The 18,740-nt window shown below is 48.4% G+C and overlaps 2 protein-coding genes across 2 annotated transcripts in view; one reads left to right on the top strand and one right to left on the bottom strand.

Moving 5' to 3' along the window:
- The window catches only part of GNL1 (G protein nucleolar 1 (putative)), a 33,864-nt gene extending 30,141 nt beyond the window's left edge, over window positions 1–3,723 (bottom strand). Inside the window, exon 1 of the mRNA XM_040323463.1 lies at window positions 2,341–3,723. Coding sequence (XP_040179397.1) covers window positions 2,341–2,413 — 73 coding nt within the window. The 5' untranslated portion in view covers window positions 2,414–3,723. The remainder of the gene's footprint in view (window positions 1–2,340) is intronic.
- A 159-nt stretch (window positions 3,724–3,882) lies between these two features.
- Window positions 3,883–18,740, top strand: part of ABCF1 (ATP binding cassette subfamily F member 1) — a 67,912-nt gene continuing 53,054 nt past the window's right edge. The window contains exons 1-2 of the mRNA XM_040325230.1: window positions 3,883–4,079; window positions 10,997–11,043. Of these exons, the coding sequence (XP_040181164.1) occupies window positions 4,028–4,079; window positions 10,997–11,043 (99 nt within the window). The 5' untranslated portion in view covers window positions 3,883–4,027. The remainder of the gene's footprint in view (window positions 4,080–10,996; window positions 11,044–18,740) is intronic.

Here is an 18,740-nt window from a genome sequence, read left to right as displayed (position 1 = left end):
TTGATGAGACCTCTATGCCATGGCTTCTGTCTGGGGCCCCCTGACCCCAGGTGAGACCTTCCGTCTCCCACGCTGGAAGCGGTGTCCAAACTGGAAGCCATGAGCAATTCTCACACCTGACTATTAAAATAACCCTGCACACCCGTTTAGTGAGTCAGGTTACAGGTATCTGGACCCAGGATCGAATGTTCTGATTCAGAACTACATAATCTGGAGCGATGCTAGTTCTGAACCTTGCATTAACCCTTAATGAGACTCCCGAGTCACCTTTTCCTATAAACTTATAGTGACAGAGCCTCTCTCTGTCACAGTCCATAAAGCCTCCATAGAAGTCTACGGAAAAGCTTGCTTGAAGCCCCACAAAGCACTAAGCAAAAGCAGGTGTAAACAGGATTGTAAGCCAACCATTTTGTCAGGCATTCAGAGAGCTTTAACAAAGCGTGTCCGAAGCCTTGTTTTGAAGCAAGTGTAAACTAGCCCTAAGGGTTTAAACGAATGACTACCGTGGATGTTATCCTACTTCTGAGTTTATGATAACCCCCAGGATGGAGGCGATTGTGTATTTCTGATAGCTCGGATGTGCACACGGTTTCAATTACGGGACGTGTAGTGTATGCTGGGTAGGGATGAGCTCCGGCGTTTTCGCACAGTACACGTACAGAGCCCACCAGGAATTCTGCACTGCGCTAATCACAGGCAGGAGACATTGTCCTGATTAAGGATGAGCTCTGGCGTGTTCGCATGCTACACGTGCAGAGCCCGCCAGGAAGTGTGCACGGCGCAGCGCTAATGACAGCCAGGGAGACATTTCCCGATGTCTGCAGCCAAGCATCAGGACAATGTCTCCCTGGTTGTGATTAGCGCAGCGCACACTTCCTGGCGGGCTCTGCACGTGTAGCATGCGAACACGCCAGAGCTCATCCATAGTCCTGATTCTCGGCTGCAGAGATCGGGAAATGTCTCCCTGCCTGTGATTAGCGCAGCGCAGACTTCCTGGCGGGCTCTGCACGTGGACTGTGCGAACACGCCGGAGCTCATCCCCAATACCTTGTTTATGATATAGCAGTTTTGGTCGGGAATGCCGACCGTGTGTATGCTCCATCAGACTTTTTCCCAAACAGAAAAACTGCTGGACAAAAAAACTCATTTTTTTTTTTTCCCCCCACGTCAGGGGAAAAAAACTGGATTGGAATTTCCGATCGTGTGTACAAATCCCAACGTGCAAAATGTGTGGATGCAAGGCAGGCTTGAGAGAAATTCCGTCCCCCCCCCCTCCCCTGACGGGAAAACCGCTCGTGTGTATGGGGCATAAGACATTTAATTGTCACTATGGTCCACTCTGCCTTTTAACTGGTTGCCGACCAGCCGCCGTAGTTTTACGGCGGCAGGTCGTCTCCCCTGCGCGAGAGCCCGTAGCTATACGTCGGCGCTCGCTCCCGTGCCCGGCGAGATCGCCGCTGGGCACGCGCGATCGTTCGTTACAGAGCGAGGACCGGGAGCTGTGTGTGTAAACACACAGCTCCCGGTCCTGTCAGGGAGAGAAATGCTGATCTTCTGTTCATACAATGTATGAACAGAAGATCAGTCATTTCCCCATGTCAGTCCACCCCCCCCCCCTACAGTTAGAACACACCCAGGGAACATACTTAACCCTTTCCCCGCCCCCTAGTGTTAACCCCTTCACTGCCAGTGGCATTTTTATAGTAATCCAATGCATTTTTATAGCACTGATCGCTATAAAAATGCCAATGGTCCCAAAAATGCATCGAAAGTGTCCGAATAGTCCGCCATAATGTCGCAGTACTGGAAAAAAAAAAAAACGCTAATCGCCGCCATTACTAGTAAAAAAAAAAAAAAAAAAAAAAAGCCATAAAAATACCCCCTATTTTGTAAACGCTACAACTTTTGCAAAAACCAATTAAACGCTTATTGCGATTTTTTTTATGAAAAATATGTAGAAGAATACGTATCGGCCTAAACTGAGGAAAAAAGTTTTTTTTTTTTTTTATATATATATTTTTGGGGGATATTTATTAGAGCAAAATGTAAAAAATATTAATTTTTTTAAAAATTCTCGCTCTATTTTTGTTTATAGTGCAAAAACTAAAAACCGCAGAGGTGATCAAATACCACCAAAAAAAAAAACTCTATTTGTGGGGAAAAAAGGACGCCAATTTTGTTTGGGAGCCACGTCACACGACCGCGCATTGTCAGTTAAAGCGACGCAGTACCGAATCGCAAAAAGTGCTCTGGTCTTTGACCAGCAATATGGTCCGGGGGTTAAGTGCTCAATACATCTTTATTTAGATTTTGTACAAGTCACAGGAATTCAGCACTTACCTCTCTTCCGCTCTCTTTTGTCTTGCAGCTGCTTCTTCTTCTGCTTGGAGCTAAACGGCTTCTTGCGAGGCATTTTTAACTTTCGTTAAAAAGAAAAAACACACAAACACAAACACGGCTCCCGGCAAACTATAGATGACGGCAATGCCTCTTCCAAGAGATCCAGACAGTGCCAAAACCTCTCCAAGTTCTCAATAATTTTCTTGGTTAGGCCCTAACTGAATGTCAATATAAATAATAAAAGGTAATCCAGGCCCTGTGTACTATTTCTAGAATTCTTATGTGGAGAGGAATTTCTATACCAAGAAAGGATGTTCCAGATTTCGTCCCATTTATTGATTTCTTAAGCGCGGCTTAGCAATTTTACAGGGTTTCCTGTCAAAGATTGTATGACCTACAAGATTGTGGAGCTCCTGGTAATAATCAGCTTTAAAAAATAAATGCTAAAATTGGTGACTTTCAATGTTATTCTATTCTACCTTTTATGCTTCCTGAGCATTAGAACATTTAAAGTGAATGGTGACCCTCCAGGTTTTAGTCTTTTTATTATTATTATAGAATTTCTTCCAGGACTAAATTTTCTACAGTACAATTTATGATAGTCAAGCGGCAGTCCCTGAAAAAAAAAGAGATTCTTACAGAAGGATCCGCCAAATAATGACCTTTTGTGCTAATTATGGTCCCTTCGGGTCTGCTGTCTAATAAACATTGGTCAGTAGTCCCTGAAATCACACTGGTCCCTTACAGAAAGGCTGGACCTGCCAGGACTCAACTGACCTTTTGTGCCAATGATGGTCCCTCCAGGACTGGGGCTTCTACAGGACTATAGATGTCAGTTTGCTGTCCATGTAATAAACAATGGCCTCTTGTAGAAATAACTGACCCTCCAAATTGAAGCCTTTTGTGCCGATGGTGGTCCCTCCAGGACTAACCTTGCTTCCCTGTGCGCTGGTCCCTCAGCTGTCCCTGCAGGACTGACCACTTACTCCAGGCCTACAAGCACTACCCTCCTCCAGGATAAGGCCTCATGCTTACTGTCCATGCCTCTTTACTCCCTCCCTCAGGGGGTCTTCTACTCCTACAGCAAGACCGCTCCCCTCCTGAGCCCACTCTATCGTGCCAGACAACAACCTGCCTCTAGGTGGTCAGAACCCACCGCTAAAGTCACGAGTGGGACCCACAATGTGCCTCACTCAGCTCAGGCAACAGGAAATGCCCCCTGTGCGTTCCACCTCAAAAAGTCACTAGCCAACCAGCGCTCCGTGTGCGTATCACGCCTCTTTTCGCTCCCGACGGCCAGCCAATGAAGATTTCAGCAGCAGCGTTCTTGTCAAGTGACTTCGACTGGCAAACGAAGAGGCGGCTACGAAAGAACCAGCGTTTCGTCCAATGGGGACACAATATGCGCTTCACGCCTCAGGCCCGATAGGTGGAACCTATGCGTTTCGCACCTCGTTTTGGTTTTAAGCCGTCCAATTGGCGTCCTCCGTGCGTTTCAGCCTCGAGAGTCGCCCTCGGATCCACCAATAGCGTGCTATCTTTCATAGGAAAGGCGCATGGAGATCGGCGATTAGTCTACCGGCTTGAAGGGGGCGAGGCTTCCAGAGAAGCTGTGTTCGCCGGTGAATTGTCCGCGCCACGTGAGAGAAGAGGAATCGGCAGGGAAGCGGAGCGTGACGTCAGCAAGATGCCCAGAAAACAAGAGCTGGAGGACGAGGAGGAGAAGGGGAAGGAGACAGGTGAGGGGGGGTGGGGTGTCTTCACAAAGGGACCCTCATTTTTTATCTGACGTCCCATGATAGGCTTCTCCTATGAGGGAAGGCCATGCCCCCCATAACTCAGACTTCCATGTGCCTAGCATTGGCATTGCCCCATAGGGAAGCCTAGATCTCTTCCTGGCACACCAGCTGAGATTGTGCAATCACTTAGAGGTTCATTTTTATCTCCAGGCAGGCAGATACTGAAATGCAGCTTAGATGTGTCACTCCATCCAGACAGTACAGCCAGGTCCTGGACCTCCCTACTGACTGTACAGTGGGCCCGCCCTCAGCCTGTGATTGGCTGATGAAGATGCAGCAGTGTAGTGAGAAGAACATCCTTCTACTCACCCTTCTTGGGCACAAGCAAAGGATCACAGCTCTGTTCAAAGTGAAGAATTTATAACGCTGGTTTGAGCTGTCAGAAAACAGGGGGCGGAGAGCTAAAATCACACTTTGCAGAGCTCAGCGAGGAGAGCTTTGAGTGCTGATTGGATGGAAGGGACACTTCCACCTTCCCTTTCAAACAGGAAATGAGCTGAGGCTGTCAATCAGCTGGAGCTCCCTCCCCCATCACCCTTTTTCTCTTGGTGTCAGGAGTGATTCATGCTGATGGAGGAACAAAGCAGAAGAGACAAATGAAAGTTGGGTCTCTGGATTGAAATAAGTAAACACTACAGCAGTGGCTCTCCACCTGGGGGTCAAATGACAATTTGCCAGGGGTCACCGAATCCTGGGCTGTCCCTGAAGCCCGCACCGCTCTCCCAGCCTTTTTGCGTCTATTCAGCAGGGCTGTCTCCCTGGAGCTTGTGGAAGCCCAGCTGGGCTGTTCCTGGAGCCCGCGGCTGCCCACTCAGCCTCTTCGCATTCTGTTCCCGGCATGGGTGGGGGGCAGAGATGAGAGGTCAGCTGACTGGTGAGGAATGTGAAATGGGAGGGGCTGGAAGAGACCCTATCTTCTGATTTCGGCATAGGTGTCACTGCTGCGAGACACCACAGAGCCGGAGACACAGTGAGTAACACTACCTGTCATTAGAGTTGCCATTAAAAGTCCCCACTACAGTTCTCAGATGATCAAGAGCACCTAGGTTGGCTTTTCCCGGCTCCCCCGCCAGGCCCTGCCGCTGTTCCCGGCTCCCCCGCCAGGGCCTGCCGCTGTTCCCGGCTCCCCCGCCAGGGCCTGCCGCTGTTCCCGGCTCCCCCGCCAGGGCCTGCCGCTGTTCTTCCCGGCTCCCCCGCCAGGGCCTGCCGCTGTTTTTCCCGGCTCCCCCGCCAGGGCCTGCCGCTGTTTTTCCCGGCTCCCCCGCCAGGGCCTGCCGCTGTTTTTCCCGGCTCCCCCGCCAGGGCCTGCCGCTGTTTTTCCCGGCTCCCCCGCCAGGGCCTGCCGCTGTTTTTCCCGGCTCCCCCCGCCAGGGCCTGCCGCTGTTTTTCCCGGCTCCCCCCGCCAGGGCCTGCCGCTGTTTTTCCCGGCTCCCCCCGCCAGGGCCTGCCGCTGTTTTTCCCGGCTCCCCCCGCCAGGGCCTGCCGTTGTTTTTCCCGGCTCCCCCCGCCAGGGCCTGCCGTTGTTTTTCCCGGCTCCCCCCGCCAGGGCCTGCCGTTGTTTTTCCCGGCTCCCCCCGCCAGGGCCTGCCGCTGTTTTTCCCGGCTCCCCCCGCCAGGGCCTGCCGCTGTTTTTCCCGGCTCCCCCCGCCAGGGCCTGCCGCTGTTTTTCCCGGCTCCCCCCGCCAGGGCCTGCCGCTGTTTTTCCCGGCTCCCCCCGCCAGGGCCTGCCGCTGTTTTTCCCGGCTTCCCCCGCCAGGGCCTGCCGCTGTTTTTTCCCGGCTCCCCCCGCCAGGGCCTGCCGCTGTTTTTTCCCGGCTCCCCCCGCCAGGGCCTGCCGCTGTTTTTTCCCGGCTCCCCCCGCCAGGGCCTGCCGCTGTTTTTTCCCGGCTCCCCCCGCCAGGGCCTGCCGCTGTTTTTTCCCGGCTCCCCCCGCCAGGGCCTGCCGCTGTTTTTCCCGGCTCCCCCCGCCAGGGCCTGCCGCTGTTTTTCCCGGCTCCCCCCGCCAGGGCCTGCCGCTGTTTTTCCCGGCTCCCCCCGCCAGGGCCTGCCGCTGTTTTTCCCGGCTCCCCCCGCCGGGCCTGCCGCTGTTCCCGGCTCCCCCCGCCGGGCCTGCCGCTGTTCCCGGCTCACCGCCACTCATCCCAACTCTCCGCTAGCACTGCCGCTAATACCATTCCCTCCCCCTCCATCAAGGAGTAAGAGAAGGAATAAAAATAAAGAATACATAGAAGGGAGAGAAAAAGAGGGGGAAGAACAAAGAAAAAGGGAGAGAAAGAATAAGAGAACAAGAAAGACGGCTAGAGAGAGGAATGGGGGGGGGGGGGGACAAGAAATTAGGATAGAGAGATAAAAGGGAAAGAAGGGAGAACAAAGAGAGACTGGTACATCCTAAAATGTACCATAAGGGGGGTATTAATACTGGACAAGTGGAAGGGAGCGATAAATGTCCGTGGGTTAGGGGCACAAATCTCTTGTCTTGCCTTGGGTGCTGACAACCCACGCTACGGAAATAATTTTACTGTTAGGGGTCCCCACAACTTGGGAAATCTTATGATGGGGTCACGGCACTAAAAGGTTGAGAACCACTGATCTAGAGGGATATGCTTTGTTCATATTTTATGTCTGAGGTTTACAACCACGTAAAGTAGGGTTGTACCGATACAGGTTTTCAGGGCCGATGCCGAGCATTTGCGTGAGTGCTTATACTCGCACAAATGCTCCCGATGCCTGAACCGATACCTGGGAGATGCAGTGTTTCAGATTAGGCGACCCAGCGCAACCGGAAATCAGCGGGCGGAACAACGGACGTGACGACATCCCGACACCCATCTTGGTACTCCTTGCACTCGGCACATAAAAGCGGCAGCGGCCATCTTGTTACACCCATTCGGAATTATATGAGCTGGGTATAACAAGATGGCCGCTACTGGCTTACTGCTGCCAAGGTCATGCCCATTAGTGCCAATAAATGCTACCTGTCAGTGCCAGCCATTAATGCTGCATATCAATGTCACCTAATCTGTATTGTGCTTTAGATTAGATTTAAAAAAAAGTATTGGTAATCGATATCAGTGAAAACTTGAAAAAAGTATCGGTACTTGTACTCGGTCTTAAAGTGGTATCGGGACAACCCTAACATTAAAGGGGTTGTAAAGGTACAATTTTCTTTTTTCCTAAATCGCTTCCTTTACCTTAGTGCAGTCCTCCTTCACTTACCTCATCCTTCGAATTTGCTTTTAAATGTCCTTATTTCTTCTGAGAAATCCTCACTTCCTGTTCTTCTGTCTGGAACTTCACACAGTAATGTGACACTTTCTCCCTGGTGTGGAGTGTCGTGCTCGCCCCCTCTCGGACTACAGGAGAGTCCAAGGGAGGGGGTGAGCACGACACTCCACACCAGGGAGAAAGCCTCGCATTACTATGTGGAGTTACAGACAGAAGAACAGGAAGTGAGGATTTCTCAGAAGAAATAAGGACATTTAAAAGCAAAATGGAAGGCTGAGGTAAGTGAAGGAGGACTGCACTAAGGGAAAGGAAGCTATTTAGGAAACAATTGTACCTTTGCAACCCCTTTTAACCATTGTCTGTTTTTAAGACCGCGGCAGAGATGTCACTTTAAGTAAGGTAACCCTTGCCGCCCACAACACATATTTGCATCAGCAAAGAGGGTGAGCTTTAAGTCCACACACTGCAGATATGCGTTTACGGGTGTCGGAGGCTTTTGTGCTGAGAGCATGCTCGCTGTACACGCCCAGCACAGTGCCGGAGCTGTCAGACCACCCCCGGTCTCTAGTAATGATCAGGAGGTGGCAGGAACAACTCCTGAGCATGTCATCAGTGACAGCCATGTACAGTGGTTGTGGGATTAGGAAAAACTTCCTGCCCCCTGGATGTAATAGCCTAGTTAAAGGGACAGCGGGAAGGGGTTAAAATTTAACTCCAGGAAAATAAAAACCACCCTTGCAGTTGGCAGTAGGAGACTCTGGACCTATTACAGGCGCTTAACAAAAGTGCTGACTAGTATGCCTGCCCTTGCCACCCTATTTCTCCATTCACAAGAGCCATACCATGGCGTCTTGCAATGACGAGCACTCTATGAATGGAGGAGGTGGACCTTTCATTTTTACAACATTAAAAGAGAGAGAAAAATACAATAAAAAAATACATTTAACCAGTTAAGGACTGCCGCACGACTAAATATGTCGGCAGAATGGCATGGCTGGGCATATGGACGTACAGGTAGGTCCCCTTTAAGTCATACTAGCTCATTGTGGCTTTGTCTTGCAGGTTGTTTTTTTTTTTGAAAACTTAAATTTGATTGAATTTTCAACATTTTCCAGGCAAAGGAAATGCAAAAGAAGGGACAACGAAAAAAAAAAAAGCATAAAAGGACATATAACATAATAAAGAGGCAGCACTAGGAAGGACAAGCAGAATTGCCGGTAGTACAACTGGAGCACAAGATAGGTCAGTGCAAGATCCAATCTGGTTAACATAGGACCAAGTGTCTATATCCTCACAGAGTCCAGCCTGCCACAGTGTGCCTTAGCGACCAAAGGAAAATAGGGTATAGTGAAGAAGTAAAAGACAATCAGTGAAAGTGGAGAAAAGTAAGGAAAGAGGGGTAAAGAATGAGGGAGAAAGAGAGAAGAGATAGGTCCACCGTCCAAACCCCCCCCCCCCCCCTCCCCACAGTCCGGGATATCCAACCATGCCTCCCCCTCCCCCCCTAAAACGGGAGTTATCATGTGATCGGGGCCTCCAGAGCATTCCATAGTTCCCATACCTGGTTGTGAGTATCGAGCGTATTATTCAGTGAAGCTGTCATGTATTCCATCCTTTTAACATCCCTGATTCTAGAGTGTAGTTCAGACAGGGAGGGAGGTTCCTTCTTTTTCCATTTCAAGGCCACCAAGCACCGTGCGGCCGTAAGGACCTGTGCCAGGAGTTTTTTAGAAAACGAGGGGGGTGGGAGGCCTAGAAGGAAAAGTTTAGGACAAAACGGCACCGATGAACCAAATCTAGAGTGGATTAGGGAATGAACTGTCTGCCAATAGGGCGCAATCAAGGAGCAGGTTCAATAGGTATGATATAGCGTTCCCACCTCGTCAGAGCAGCGCCAGCAGCGGCGATCAGCTGAAGGATAAATGGAGTGGAGCAGGTCTGGGGTTTGGTACCAATGCAACAAAATGTTATACTGGTTCTCTTTATAGAGAGTACAGATGGAGCTCTTAGAGGCCTGCGACCATATAAGCTGCCATACCTGCATGGGTATATCCTCACCCAAGGCCTGTTCCCACTTGCGCATGTAGACATGCCGAGGCCCAGTAGGGGACATGTCCAGTATCAGAAGCCGGTAGGTGCGCGAGATCATACCTTTTGGGGGATGACCCTTCCAAACAGATTCTCTCAAACTCAGTTAAAGGGGAGAATTGAAGATTTGTTACTAAAGACTGAGCAAAATGACGGACTTGTAAATAACTAAAAAAAGCCTGTTTGGGCAAATCAAAAGCCTCTTTCAGGTCTTGGAAAGACCGTAAAGTTCTGGTTCTAGTATCTACCAGTTGACCGAAGCGAAATAAGGCCCTATCCCTCCAGAAGTGGGACAGTCTTGCAGGTTTTATTTTTATTTGGGTTTACAACCGCTTTAAGGCCCATACACACGATCTGACTTTTTGACAGCTTTCGCTTTTTTAATCGGAAAAATGTTCGCTGTGAATGCTCTCAAACTTTTCGGCAACAAATGTCCGATGTAGGATAATCCGATCGTGTGTACACAAGTCCATCAGAACTAAAGTCCAAAGTACAAACACGCATGCTCAGAACCAATGCTAAAGATCGGACAACAATAGCAGACGTTTCCCAAAGGGTGGGACTGAAAAAAACACGTGATTTGGTGAAAGTTGGCTGAAATGTTCTGCTGTGTGTATGCATGCCAAGTTCACGGCCAGCGCCCATTCAGACCAAAATCCACGGAAAAGTCCAATGGAAGTCCGATCGTGTGTACGAGGCTTTAGACTGTTGGTGGCTATAGATGCAGGCATTTTAGTTTTTGGATGGACTTCCACCTTAACTACTTGCCGACCAGCCGATGCAGTTATACAGCGGCAAGTCGGCTCCCCTGCGCAAGAGCCCGTAGCTCTACATCACCTCGCGAAGCGGCCACTAGGGTGCCCGGCGGTGATCGCACCTGCTCGTCCCTGATCCCGCCGGGCACCCTATTCATTTTTTTCACAATTGTCACTATTTTTGTTTAAAGTGCAAAAACTAAACCGCAGAGGTGATCAAATACCACCAAAAGAAAGCTCTATTTGTGGGGAAAAAAGGACGCCAATTTTGTTTGGGAGCCACGTCGCACGACCGTGCAATTGTCAGTTAAAGCGACGCAGTGCCGAATCGCAAAAAGTGCTCTGGTCTTTGACCAGCAATATGGTCCGGGGGGTAAGTGGTTAACCTGTCTTGTGGTCACTTTAGAGTCCTATGCATTGATGTTGGTAAAGAATTCACATGCGGTGTGGGAGAAAATCGAAGGAAACCTTTGCAAGCATGGGAAAAACATGCAAACTCCATGCAGATGGTGTCCTGGCTGGGATTTGCACCAATGATACCAGTGCTGCCAGGCTCTATGCCACTGTGCTGTATATTTCCAGCTTTGCTAGAGTGGCCAAATAGAAGGGCTGGAATACCTACTTTTCCTGGAGAAAATGGTGCTTTAGGCTCCCTATCTCCTGGCAGTATGCCCCAGGCTTGCCTCCTGCTGGCAGTATGCCCCAGCCCGTTTCCTGCTGACTCAGTTGTGTGTGTGTGTGTCTACAGATGCCAGCATTGCATTATTCTCACATTCTGTCTCCTTTCAGATAAAGTGGTGAAGAAAGGGAAAAAAGACAAAAAAGGAAAGAAATCAGTAAGTCTGAATAATTTATACATTGTTTAAATTTACTTTGTGTTTTAGATTTATTTTGCTTTATGCTGGCATTTTTCTCTTGTATTGATTCTGAGAGAATGTATTTATTTATTTTCCCTCAAAATGTTATGACTTGGGGGGCATGTTCAAGCAGTGAATGCTGTGATATTCACTGAACTTTCACTGTATGTGAATCTTTAGTAAAGGCTAAGTGTACTTTAAAAAAAAAAAAAATGCACATGATTTTGCAGGTAAAACATTTTGCTTTTTCTGTTTGTGTTTATTGGATTGGAGAAGTATGAAGGCCTTTGATCAGTGCCCTGGCTGTTTGAGAACTGCAAGCTGTCTTCTGCTGTGAGAGATGGGACTTGTAGTTTATTCATTTACAGATCTCTGAACAAATTATGCAGTTTTGTGGGCGGAGCCCTGCACAGTCATGTTGTTTTTTTAATATGATAGTGGGTGAGGAGAGAAGAACCCTGTCATTGAGTGAGTTGGGTTGCTGCATAGTAACAACTTACACATTACACCCTAAATATGGGTGTAACATGTTACTAAAGGTGAACCTATCCTTTACAAGCAGGTGGACAGTCGGCAAGTGGTTAAAATGCATTTAAAGAATGTAAAAAAAAAGTCAGCACTATGTACTGAAAGGAGCCCCTAGCAAGTAGAGGTACAGTAGTATACGCTCCCTTTAAACTTTAAAAAAAATTGTGTTAATTGCAGCCATTTAAATACCATAAAATGTATGGGAATGAAATAAAATATGTGAAACCAGCAAAATATAATAAAGTTCATCAAATAAATATCGAAGTGAAAATTCTTCTGTGTTCTAGTAGGGCTTTACAGTATTACACTCTCACCTGAAGGACAGTCTGATCATTCAAGTGCGGCATAAACACATATAAGCTGTTAATGAAAACAAGATCTGACGATTCAAGACAATCGCATGAATTCTCTAGGAGCTGGCATTTAGGAGAACATCCGCTGACACCCTTTTTCCATCCGTCATCGGATTGGGTGAACACGGACAGACGGTTCGTGTTCATCTGATTCCCCCCCCCCATAGGGGAGAGCGGAAAAAAGACAGAGCAGTCCCTGCACAGTGTGCGGGGACCGTCCTGTCATCCGCCGGCTCAGCAGGAATCAACGAAGTGATCCCCACTGAGCAAGTGGAGGTTCACGGGGCGGATCATTACTGATCCGCCCTGTGTGAAAGGGCCCTAATGCATAGAATGCATTAAAGTGGAACTTTCGCTTAATCCACTCCTCACCCCCTTACATGCCACATTTGGCATGTAATTTTCTCCAGTCGCCTTTCAGGACAACCTTGGAGAGAGCGCAGCTCCGCCTCTTCATTAGGAAACACATGCTAATCTTTAAAAGCCCTCCTCTTCCACCATGGCCTCAGTTATTGTGTTTCCTCCGCCATGGTGGAAGCGCATGCTTGTGGACCAGGGGTGCTGCGCTCTTTCCAAGGTTGGAGGGGTAAGCCTTACCTTTTCTGTTTGGTGTGCAGTGGCCATCCCAGGCTCCCCTAAGGGTGGGGGGAGTCCTCCGGAGTCTCCAGCCTCTCCCTGCTCAGTGGAGTGAAGGCTCTACAGGAAGCGGCGCTGAGTGCCCAGGGGTCCGCTGTTTTGGCTCAGGTGGCCGGGCGGCTCACTACCGCATTGGCGGTGTTTATTTTTGAAACGCCGCATGACGGTCCCGGGTCCTGGCGGGCGGGTGACGTCATGCACAGCAGCGTTCTTTCCTGTAGAGGCGTGGTGACACGTGGTCCACGTCGCCTAGTAACGCAGAGGTCAGGGGACAGGCCTAAGAGCGGCGTCTTCCGGTTCCGGCCGTCTTTGATGACGCGCGGGCCCGGGAAAGATTTAAAAATCATTCAGTCCCGGCTGTGTTTCTCTCGGCGATGGAAGAACCTACAGCCATGGCGGAGACAGGCGCCTCAGACGCTGCTCAGGTCCAGGTAGGGGGGTACAGCGGTGCCTCTATCCTTACTATTGGGCTTATATGGTTGTTTGTTATTTGTCCTCCTTAAGGAGCCTGTACTGCAGGGTCAGAGGTAACTTCTCTCGGTCCCTGACAGTTGCACTGGGTGGTGTTTGATTAGCTGTGGATCTTTCTATCACATCTTCCTTTTAAAGTGGTGGCGGTTTTTTCCTTGTTTGTAAAAAACCTATTGTTTCTCCAATGGTAAAATACCCTCTTTTGTGTTTTAGGAGAAACAAAAAACTAAAAAGCCACCAACTCAAAGGAAATGTCCTTCCTGCAAAAACCCTCTCAGAGATTCATGGCAGAAGGCAATGTGTAAATCTTGTATTAAGGATTTAGTGGAAGAAGAGACATCCCAGCAATATAAAATGTTATTTTCTTCAGTGCAAGAACTTGCAAGTTCTTTGAATTCGGTCAAATCTATGTTGGTTCAGACTCCAGCAGTGCAAGCTGAACCCCAACATTTACCACCCAGCCCAAAAGCTTCCACCTCGAGGTCAGAGGTTGTGGATTCAGGGGATGAAGGGACAAGTACTCTTCGCTCACTCAGGGATTCAGATGAGGAGGAAGAGGAAGGAGAGTACAGAAACTCCAGATATAAAGTCTCTCTAGATGAAGTAGATGACCTTCTTGAAGCAATTTATACTACACTTGATATTCAAGAAGAGGAGGTACAATTATCTCTTCATGACAAAATGTACCAGGGTCTGGATGCCTCCAAACACAAGGTTTTTCCAGTTCATAAAGTAGTATCAGATACTATAAGAAAAGAGTGGAAAGATCCAGAAAGGGGCCCCTTCTTTTCTAAAAGTCTAAGGAAAAGATTTCCCTTTGAAGATAAAGACTCTGAAGCCTGGAATAAAAAGCCAAAAGTTGATGCTGCTTTTTCCCAGGTGTCTCGACGCACGGATCTTGCGTTCGAAGACATGGGGATACTAAAAGATCCCATGGACAAAAGAGCGGACTCCCTGTTAAAGAAAGCCTGGGACTCTACTTCTCTTAGTCTAAAACCTGCAATGGCCTCCACAGTGGTGGCAAGAAACTTGGAGTGTTGGGTGGAAAAGCTGATGAACCATGTTGAAGCTGGTACACCAAGGAAGGATATCTTGGAATCCTTTCCATTGATTCTAAAATCAATCAGGTACATGGCTGATGCGTCAGCTGAATCAATTAAGTTGTCAGCTAGATCCTCTGCCCTGGTGAACTCAGCCAGACGTGCAGTATGGCTGAAAACCTGGACAGGGGACACAGCCTCTAAAGTCAAACTCTGCGGGTTACCCTTCTCAGGGGACTTACTGTTTGGACCAGATCTTGAAAAGATTCTGGATAGAACAGCCGACAAAAAGAAGGCTTTCCCGGCTAAGAAACAACCTGTTAAAAAGAATTTTCGTTCTTTTCCACAAACCTCCAAAAAAGAAGAAAACAAAAAGCGCTGGTTTCCTCAAAGAGGTAGAGGAAGAGGAGGTATCCTCTTTAAGTCGCCCCAGGATCAGTCATCAAAAGACAAGTGACAATCTGACTCCTGTGGGGGGAAGACTGTCCATTTTCTCTTCTCAGTGGAGCCTTCTGACCAAGAGCCCCTTTGTGAAAAACATAGTTACACAAGGATACAGTCTGGAGTTTTCAGAGTGCCCTCCTTGCAGGTTTTATGTGACAACCCTACCAAGGGATCTGGAAAAAGCTTCCGCAATGATGAACCTTCTAAAGGATCTGATCCAACAGGAAGTTATTGTCCAAGTCCCAAAAGATCAGGAGGGAAGAGGGTTTTACTCCCACATATTCTTAGTAAAAAAGCCTTCAGGCAAATATCGCCTAATTTTGAACTTGAAGATCCTGAACAAAACTATAAGGTACAAGCACTTCCGGATGGACACCATTTATTCCATCACAAAGTTGTTAACACCAGAGTGCTTCATGGCCTCTCTGGATCTAAGGGATGCGTATCTACACGTGCCAATAGCGCAGGCCTCACAAAAGTTTCTACGCTTGGCAATAAACTTGGGAACTTCAATATGGCACCTCCAATTCAGAGCTCTGCCGTTCGGCCTCTCATCCTCACCAAGGATCTTTACAAAAGTGATGGCGGAAGCCTTGGAGCCTCTGAAACTGAGAGGGGTCTCAGTTGTTCCTTATCTGGACGACCTCTTATTCTTTGCAGGTTCAAGGGATCAGCTGGTTTCAGATCTCCAGACGTCCCAGGCTCATCTCGAGAGCCTGGGGTGGATATTGAATCTAGAAAAATCAAACCTAGACCCCTCACAGAAAATGAGGTTCCTCGGTTACACCATCAATTCAGTTCTGCAGAAGGTGTTTCTCCCTCAAGAAAAAGTAGAAAAGGTAGTTTCTGCAGTGAGCCAGATTCAAACGAATCTCCCAGTGTCAGTACGTTCTGCCATGGCAGTCCTAGGTCAACTTACGGCCTCGATTCCTGCCATTCAATGGGCAAGGCTTCATTCCAGACCCCTACAGAGGAACATCCTACAAGAGTGGTCTCACCAGGAGTCACTGGAGAAAACCTTCTCTCTATCATCAAAGGTAAAGCGGTCCCTCTGGTGGTGGAGAGATCCTTCCAATCTCACAAAAGGTCTCTCATGGGTCCTTCCCTCGGACAAACGTCTGACAACGGACGCAAGTTCGTGGGGATGGGGAGCCCACTTGGATGGACAGACCGCACAAGGGTCATGGACCAAAGTGGAGGCAAGGAGGTCTTCGAATTGGCGAGAACTAAAAGCCATTTTTATGGGTCTCCTGGCTTTTCAACAGATGCTGAAGGGTTGTCATGTTCAAATTTTGTCGGACAACACTACAGCAGTGGCCTATGTGACCAGACAAGGCGGGACCAGGAGCCAGGGATTGATGGAGCTGGCCAATCAGTTACTGACTTGGGCGGAGAGAAATGTGGCCTCTTTGTCAGCAATCCACCTAAAAGGATCCCAAAACCTGCTGGCAGATCTTCTCAGCAGAAAGAAAGTAATAGAAGCAGAATGGAGTCTAAGTCAGGAGATTTTCAACATGGTCTCCAAGGAATGGGGACATCCTCAAGTAGACCTTTTTGCCAGTCAGCAAAACACGAAAGTTCAAAACTTCTTTTCTCTCCACAGAGAAGACCAGGCGATAGGCATAGATGCTCTAGCCCATCCCTGGGATTACCATCTGTGCTACGCCTTCCCCCCCTTTCCCTTAATTCCATTGGTCTTAAGGAAATTCAGAGAAGAGAAAACAGACCTAATTCTGATTGCTCCCTTTTGGCCAAAGAGGCCTTGGTTCGCAACCATACTGAACCTGGCCGCAAAACCTCCATGGAAGTTGCCTCCCAAGAAGGACCTTCTAACACAGGGATCTGTGTGTCACCCAGAAACAGACAGGTTACATCTAAGCGCTTGGTTTCTGAGGAAGACATTTTGAAAAATAAAGGCTTGTCGGACAAGGTTGTAAAAACTCTTCTGTCCAGTAGGAAGGAGGTAACAAGATCAATTTATCTTAAAGTGTGGAAGAAGTATAACTCATGGTGTTCTTCCAAGACCTTTCAAACTAAGACTGTGGTCTCAGTGCTAGAATTTCTCCATGAAGGAATGGAAAAAGGACTTGCAGCCAGTACCTTAAAGACACAGGTAGCGGCTCTTTCTGTTTACTTAGAAAAAACTCTGTCCAGAGAACCTTTAATTTCCAGGTTTTTTAGGGCACTAGCTCGAAATAGGCCAGTGATCCTCAAAAGTTTTCCCAGTTGGGACTTATCGGTTGTACTACAAGGTTTGACGGGAGTTCCGTTCGAACCATTGGAGAATATTTCTTTGAAAAACTTAATCCTCAAAACAGTTTTTTTGGTGGCTATTACGTCAGCAAGACGAATCAGTGAGCTCCAAGCTCTGGCCATCACTGAACCCTTCTTAAGAATTTTTCCAGACCGAGTGATCCTTCAAACGGATCCTTCGTTTCTTCCGAAAGTATCATCAAAATTTCACCGGTCACAGGAAATAGTGTTACCCACTTTTGCTTCAAACCCTTCTAATGCTGGAGAAGAAGCGTTCCATACACTAGACGTGAAAAGGTGTCTTTTACAGTTTCTTTCAGTCACCAGAGATTTCAGAAAGTCAAATGCTCTCTTTATAGCTTTCTCAGGTCCCCGCAAGGGGGAAAAAGCATCCAAAAGTACTTTAGCCAGATGGCTTAAACTTGCTATTTCAGAATCCTATAAAGCCAAAGGAGTCGTGCCTCCCTCAGGTATTGTGGCACACTCAACAAGGTCAACTGCAGTCTCCTGGGCCGAAAGAGCCGGCGCTACACCTGAGCAGATCTGCAAGGCCGCCACTTGGAGCAACTACTCAACGTTCCTAAGGCACTACAGGTTGGATCTATTGTCTGCCGCAGACCAAGCCTTTGGCAGAAAGGTTCTGCAAGCAGTAGTCCCACCCTAGGGTAAGTTACTTGTTTATCCTCTCCAAGGTTGTCCTGAAAGGCGACTGGAGAAAGACTTAGTTAGACTTACCGGTGACGGTATTTCTAAGAGCCTTTCAGGACAACCGCTGTTACCCTCCCTAAATGTTAAAGTAATAAGTTATAAAATCTATCATGGTGTTGTGGTTTTCTGTGCTATGTCTTCCAGAGAGTCGGACCACAATAACTGAGGCCATGGTGGAAGAGGAGGGCTTTTAAAGATTAGCATGTGTTTCCTAATGAAGAGGCGGAGCTGCGCTCTCTCCAAGGTTGTCCTGAAAGGCTCTTAGAAATACCGTCACCGGTAAGTCTAACTAAGTCTTTTTTTTGGGAGGGGGGGGAGTGGGGGCTTCAGGAGGAGTGGGACTTCCTGTTCCACTTTCTCCTTCCGCCCGGGGACCGCTAAGGAGATACGTCATATCGCCTTTTGGTGGCGCCTTCCTGTAGGCGATCGCCTGGGACACATGACAGGTCCCAGGCGATCGCTTGTCCAATCAGGTAGCGCAGCGCCGCTCGCGCATGCGCAGTGGGTGCCTGGCCGTGAAGCCGAAAGCTGTCGCGGCCGGGTGCCCACAGTTGGGATGGAGGCGCCAGCGGAGAGTGGGGGAGAGAACCGGAGCTCCGTGCATCGCGTTGCTGGACAGTGGAACAGGTGAGTGCATGTTTATGAAAAGCCAGCAGCTATGCTTTTTGTAGCTGCTGACTTTTAATAAACATCAAAAAAGGCTGGAACTCCCCTTTTAAGGTGAAAAACCTTGAGGGTTTACAACCCCTATAACAGGGATATGCAATTGGTGGACCACCAGCTGTTGCAGAACTACAAGTCCCATGAGGCATAGCAAGACTCTGGCAGCCACAACATGACACCCAGAGGCAGAGGCATGATGGGACTTGTAGTTTTGCAACATCTGGAGGTCCGCTAATTGCATATCCCTGCCCTATAATCTCTGTGTTGTAATTAAACACATGTCACTCATTGTAATTGGTGGTCAGATCTTGGCAACCTTGTGTAGTCAGAACATTGAAATATTTAAACTGGATGAGGAGAGAAAAGGATTTGCTGCTCGTCTTGTTCTATCCATATGTAGTGTATCTAACCAGAATCTACCAACCCGTGTATCTTCTGGTAATATATGAGCACCTTCGTGTGGCTGGTGACAACAGTTGCTCAGTTGAAACTGCTGAGACCCCAACCTGTCAGTTGTGTGAAGGATGGGTGAGGCCTTAGCGATGTGCGATTCTTTTATCATTCAAGTTTAATTTTATTT

Source organism: Rana temporaria, chromosome 9 (assembly GCF_905171775.1).
Source record: "Rana temporaria chromosome 9, aRanTem1.1, whole genome shotgun sequence".
Lineage (NCBI taxonomy): Eukaryota > Metazoa > Chordata > Amphibia > Anura > Ranidae > Rana > Rana temporaria.
This window is presented reverse-complemented; position numbering and strand designations above follow the sequence as displayed.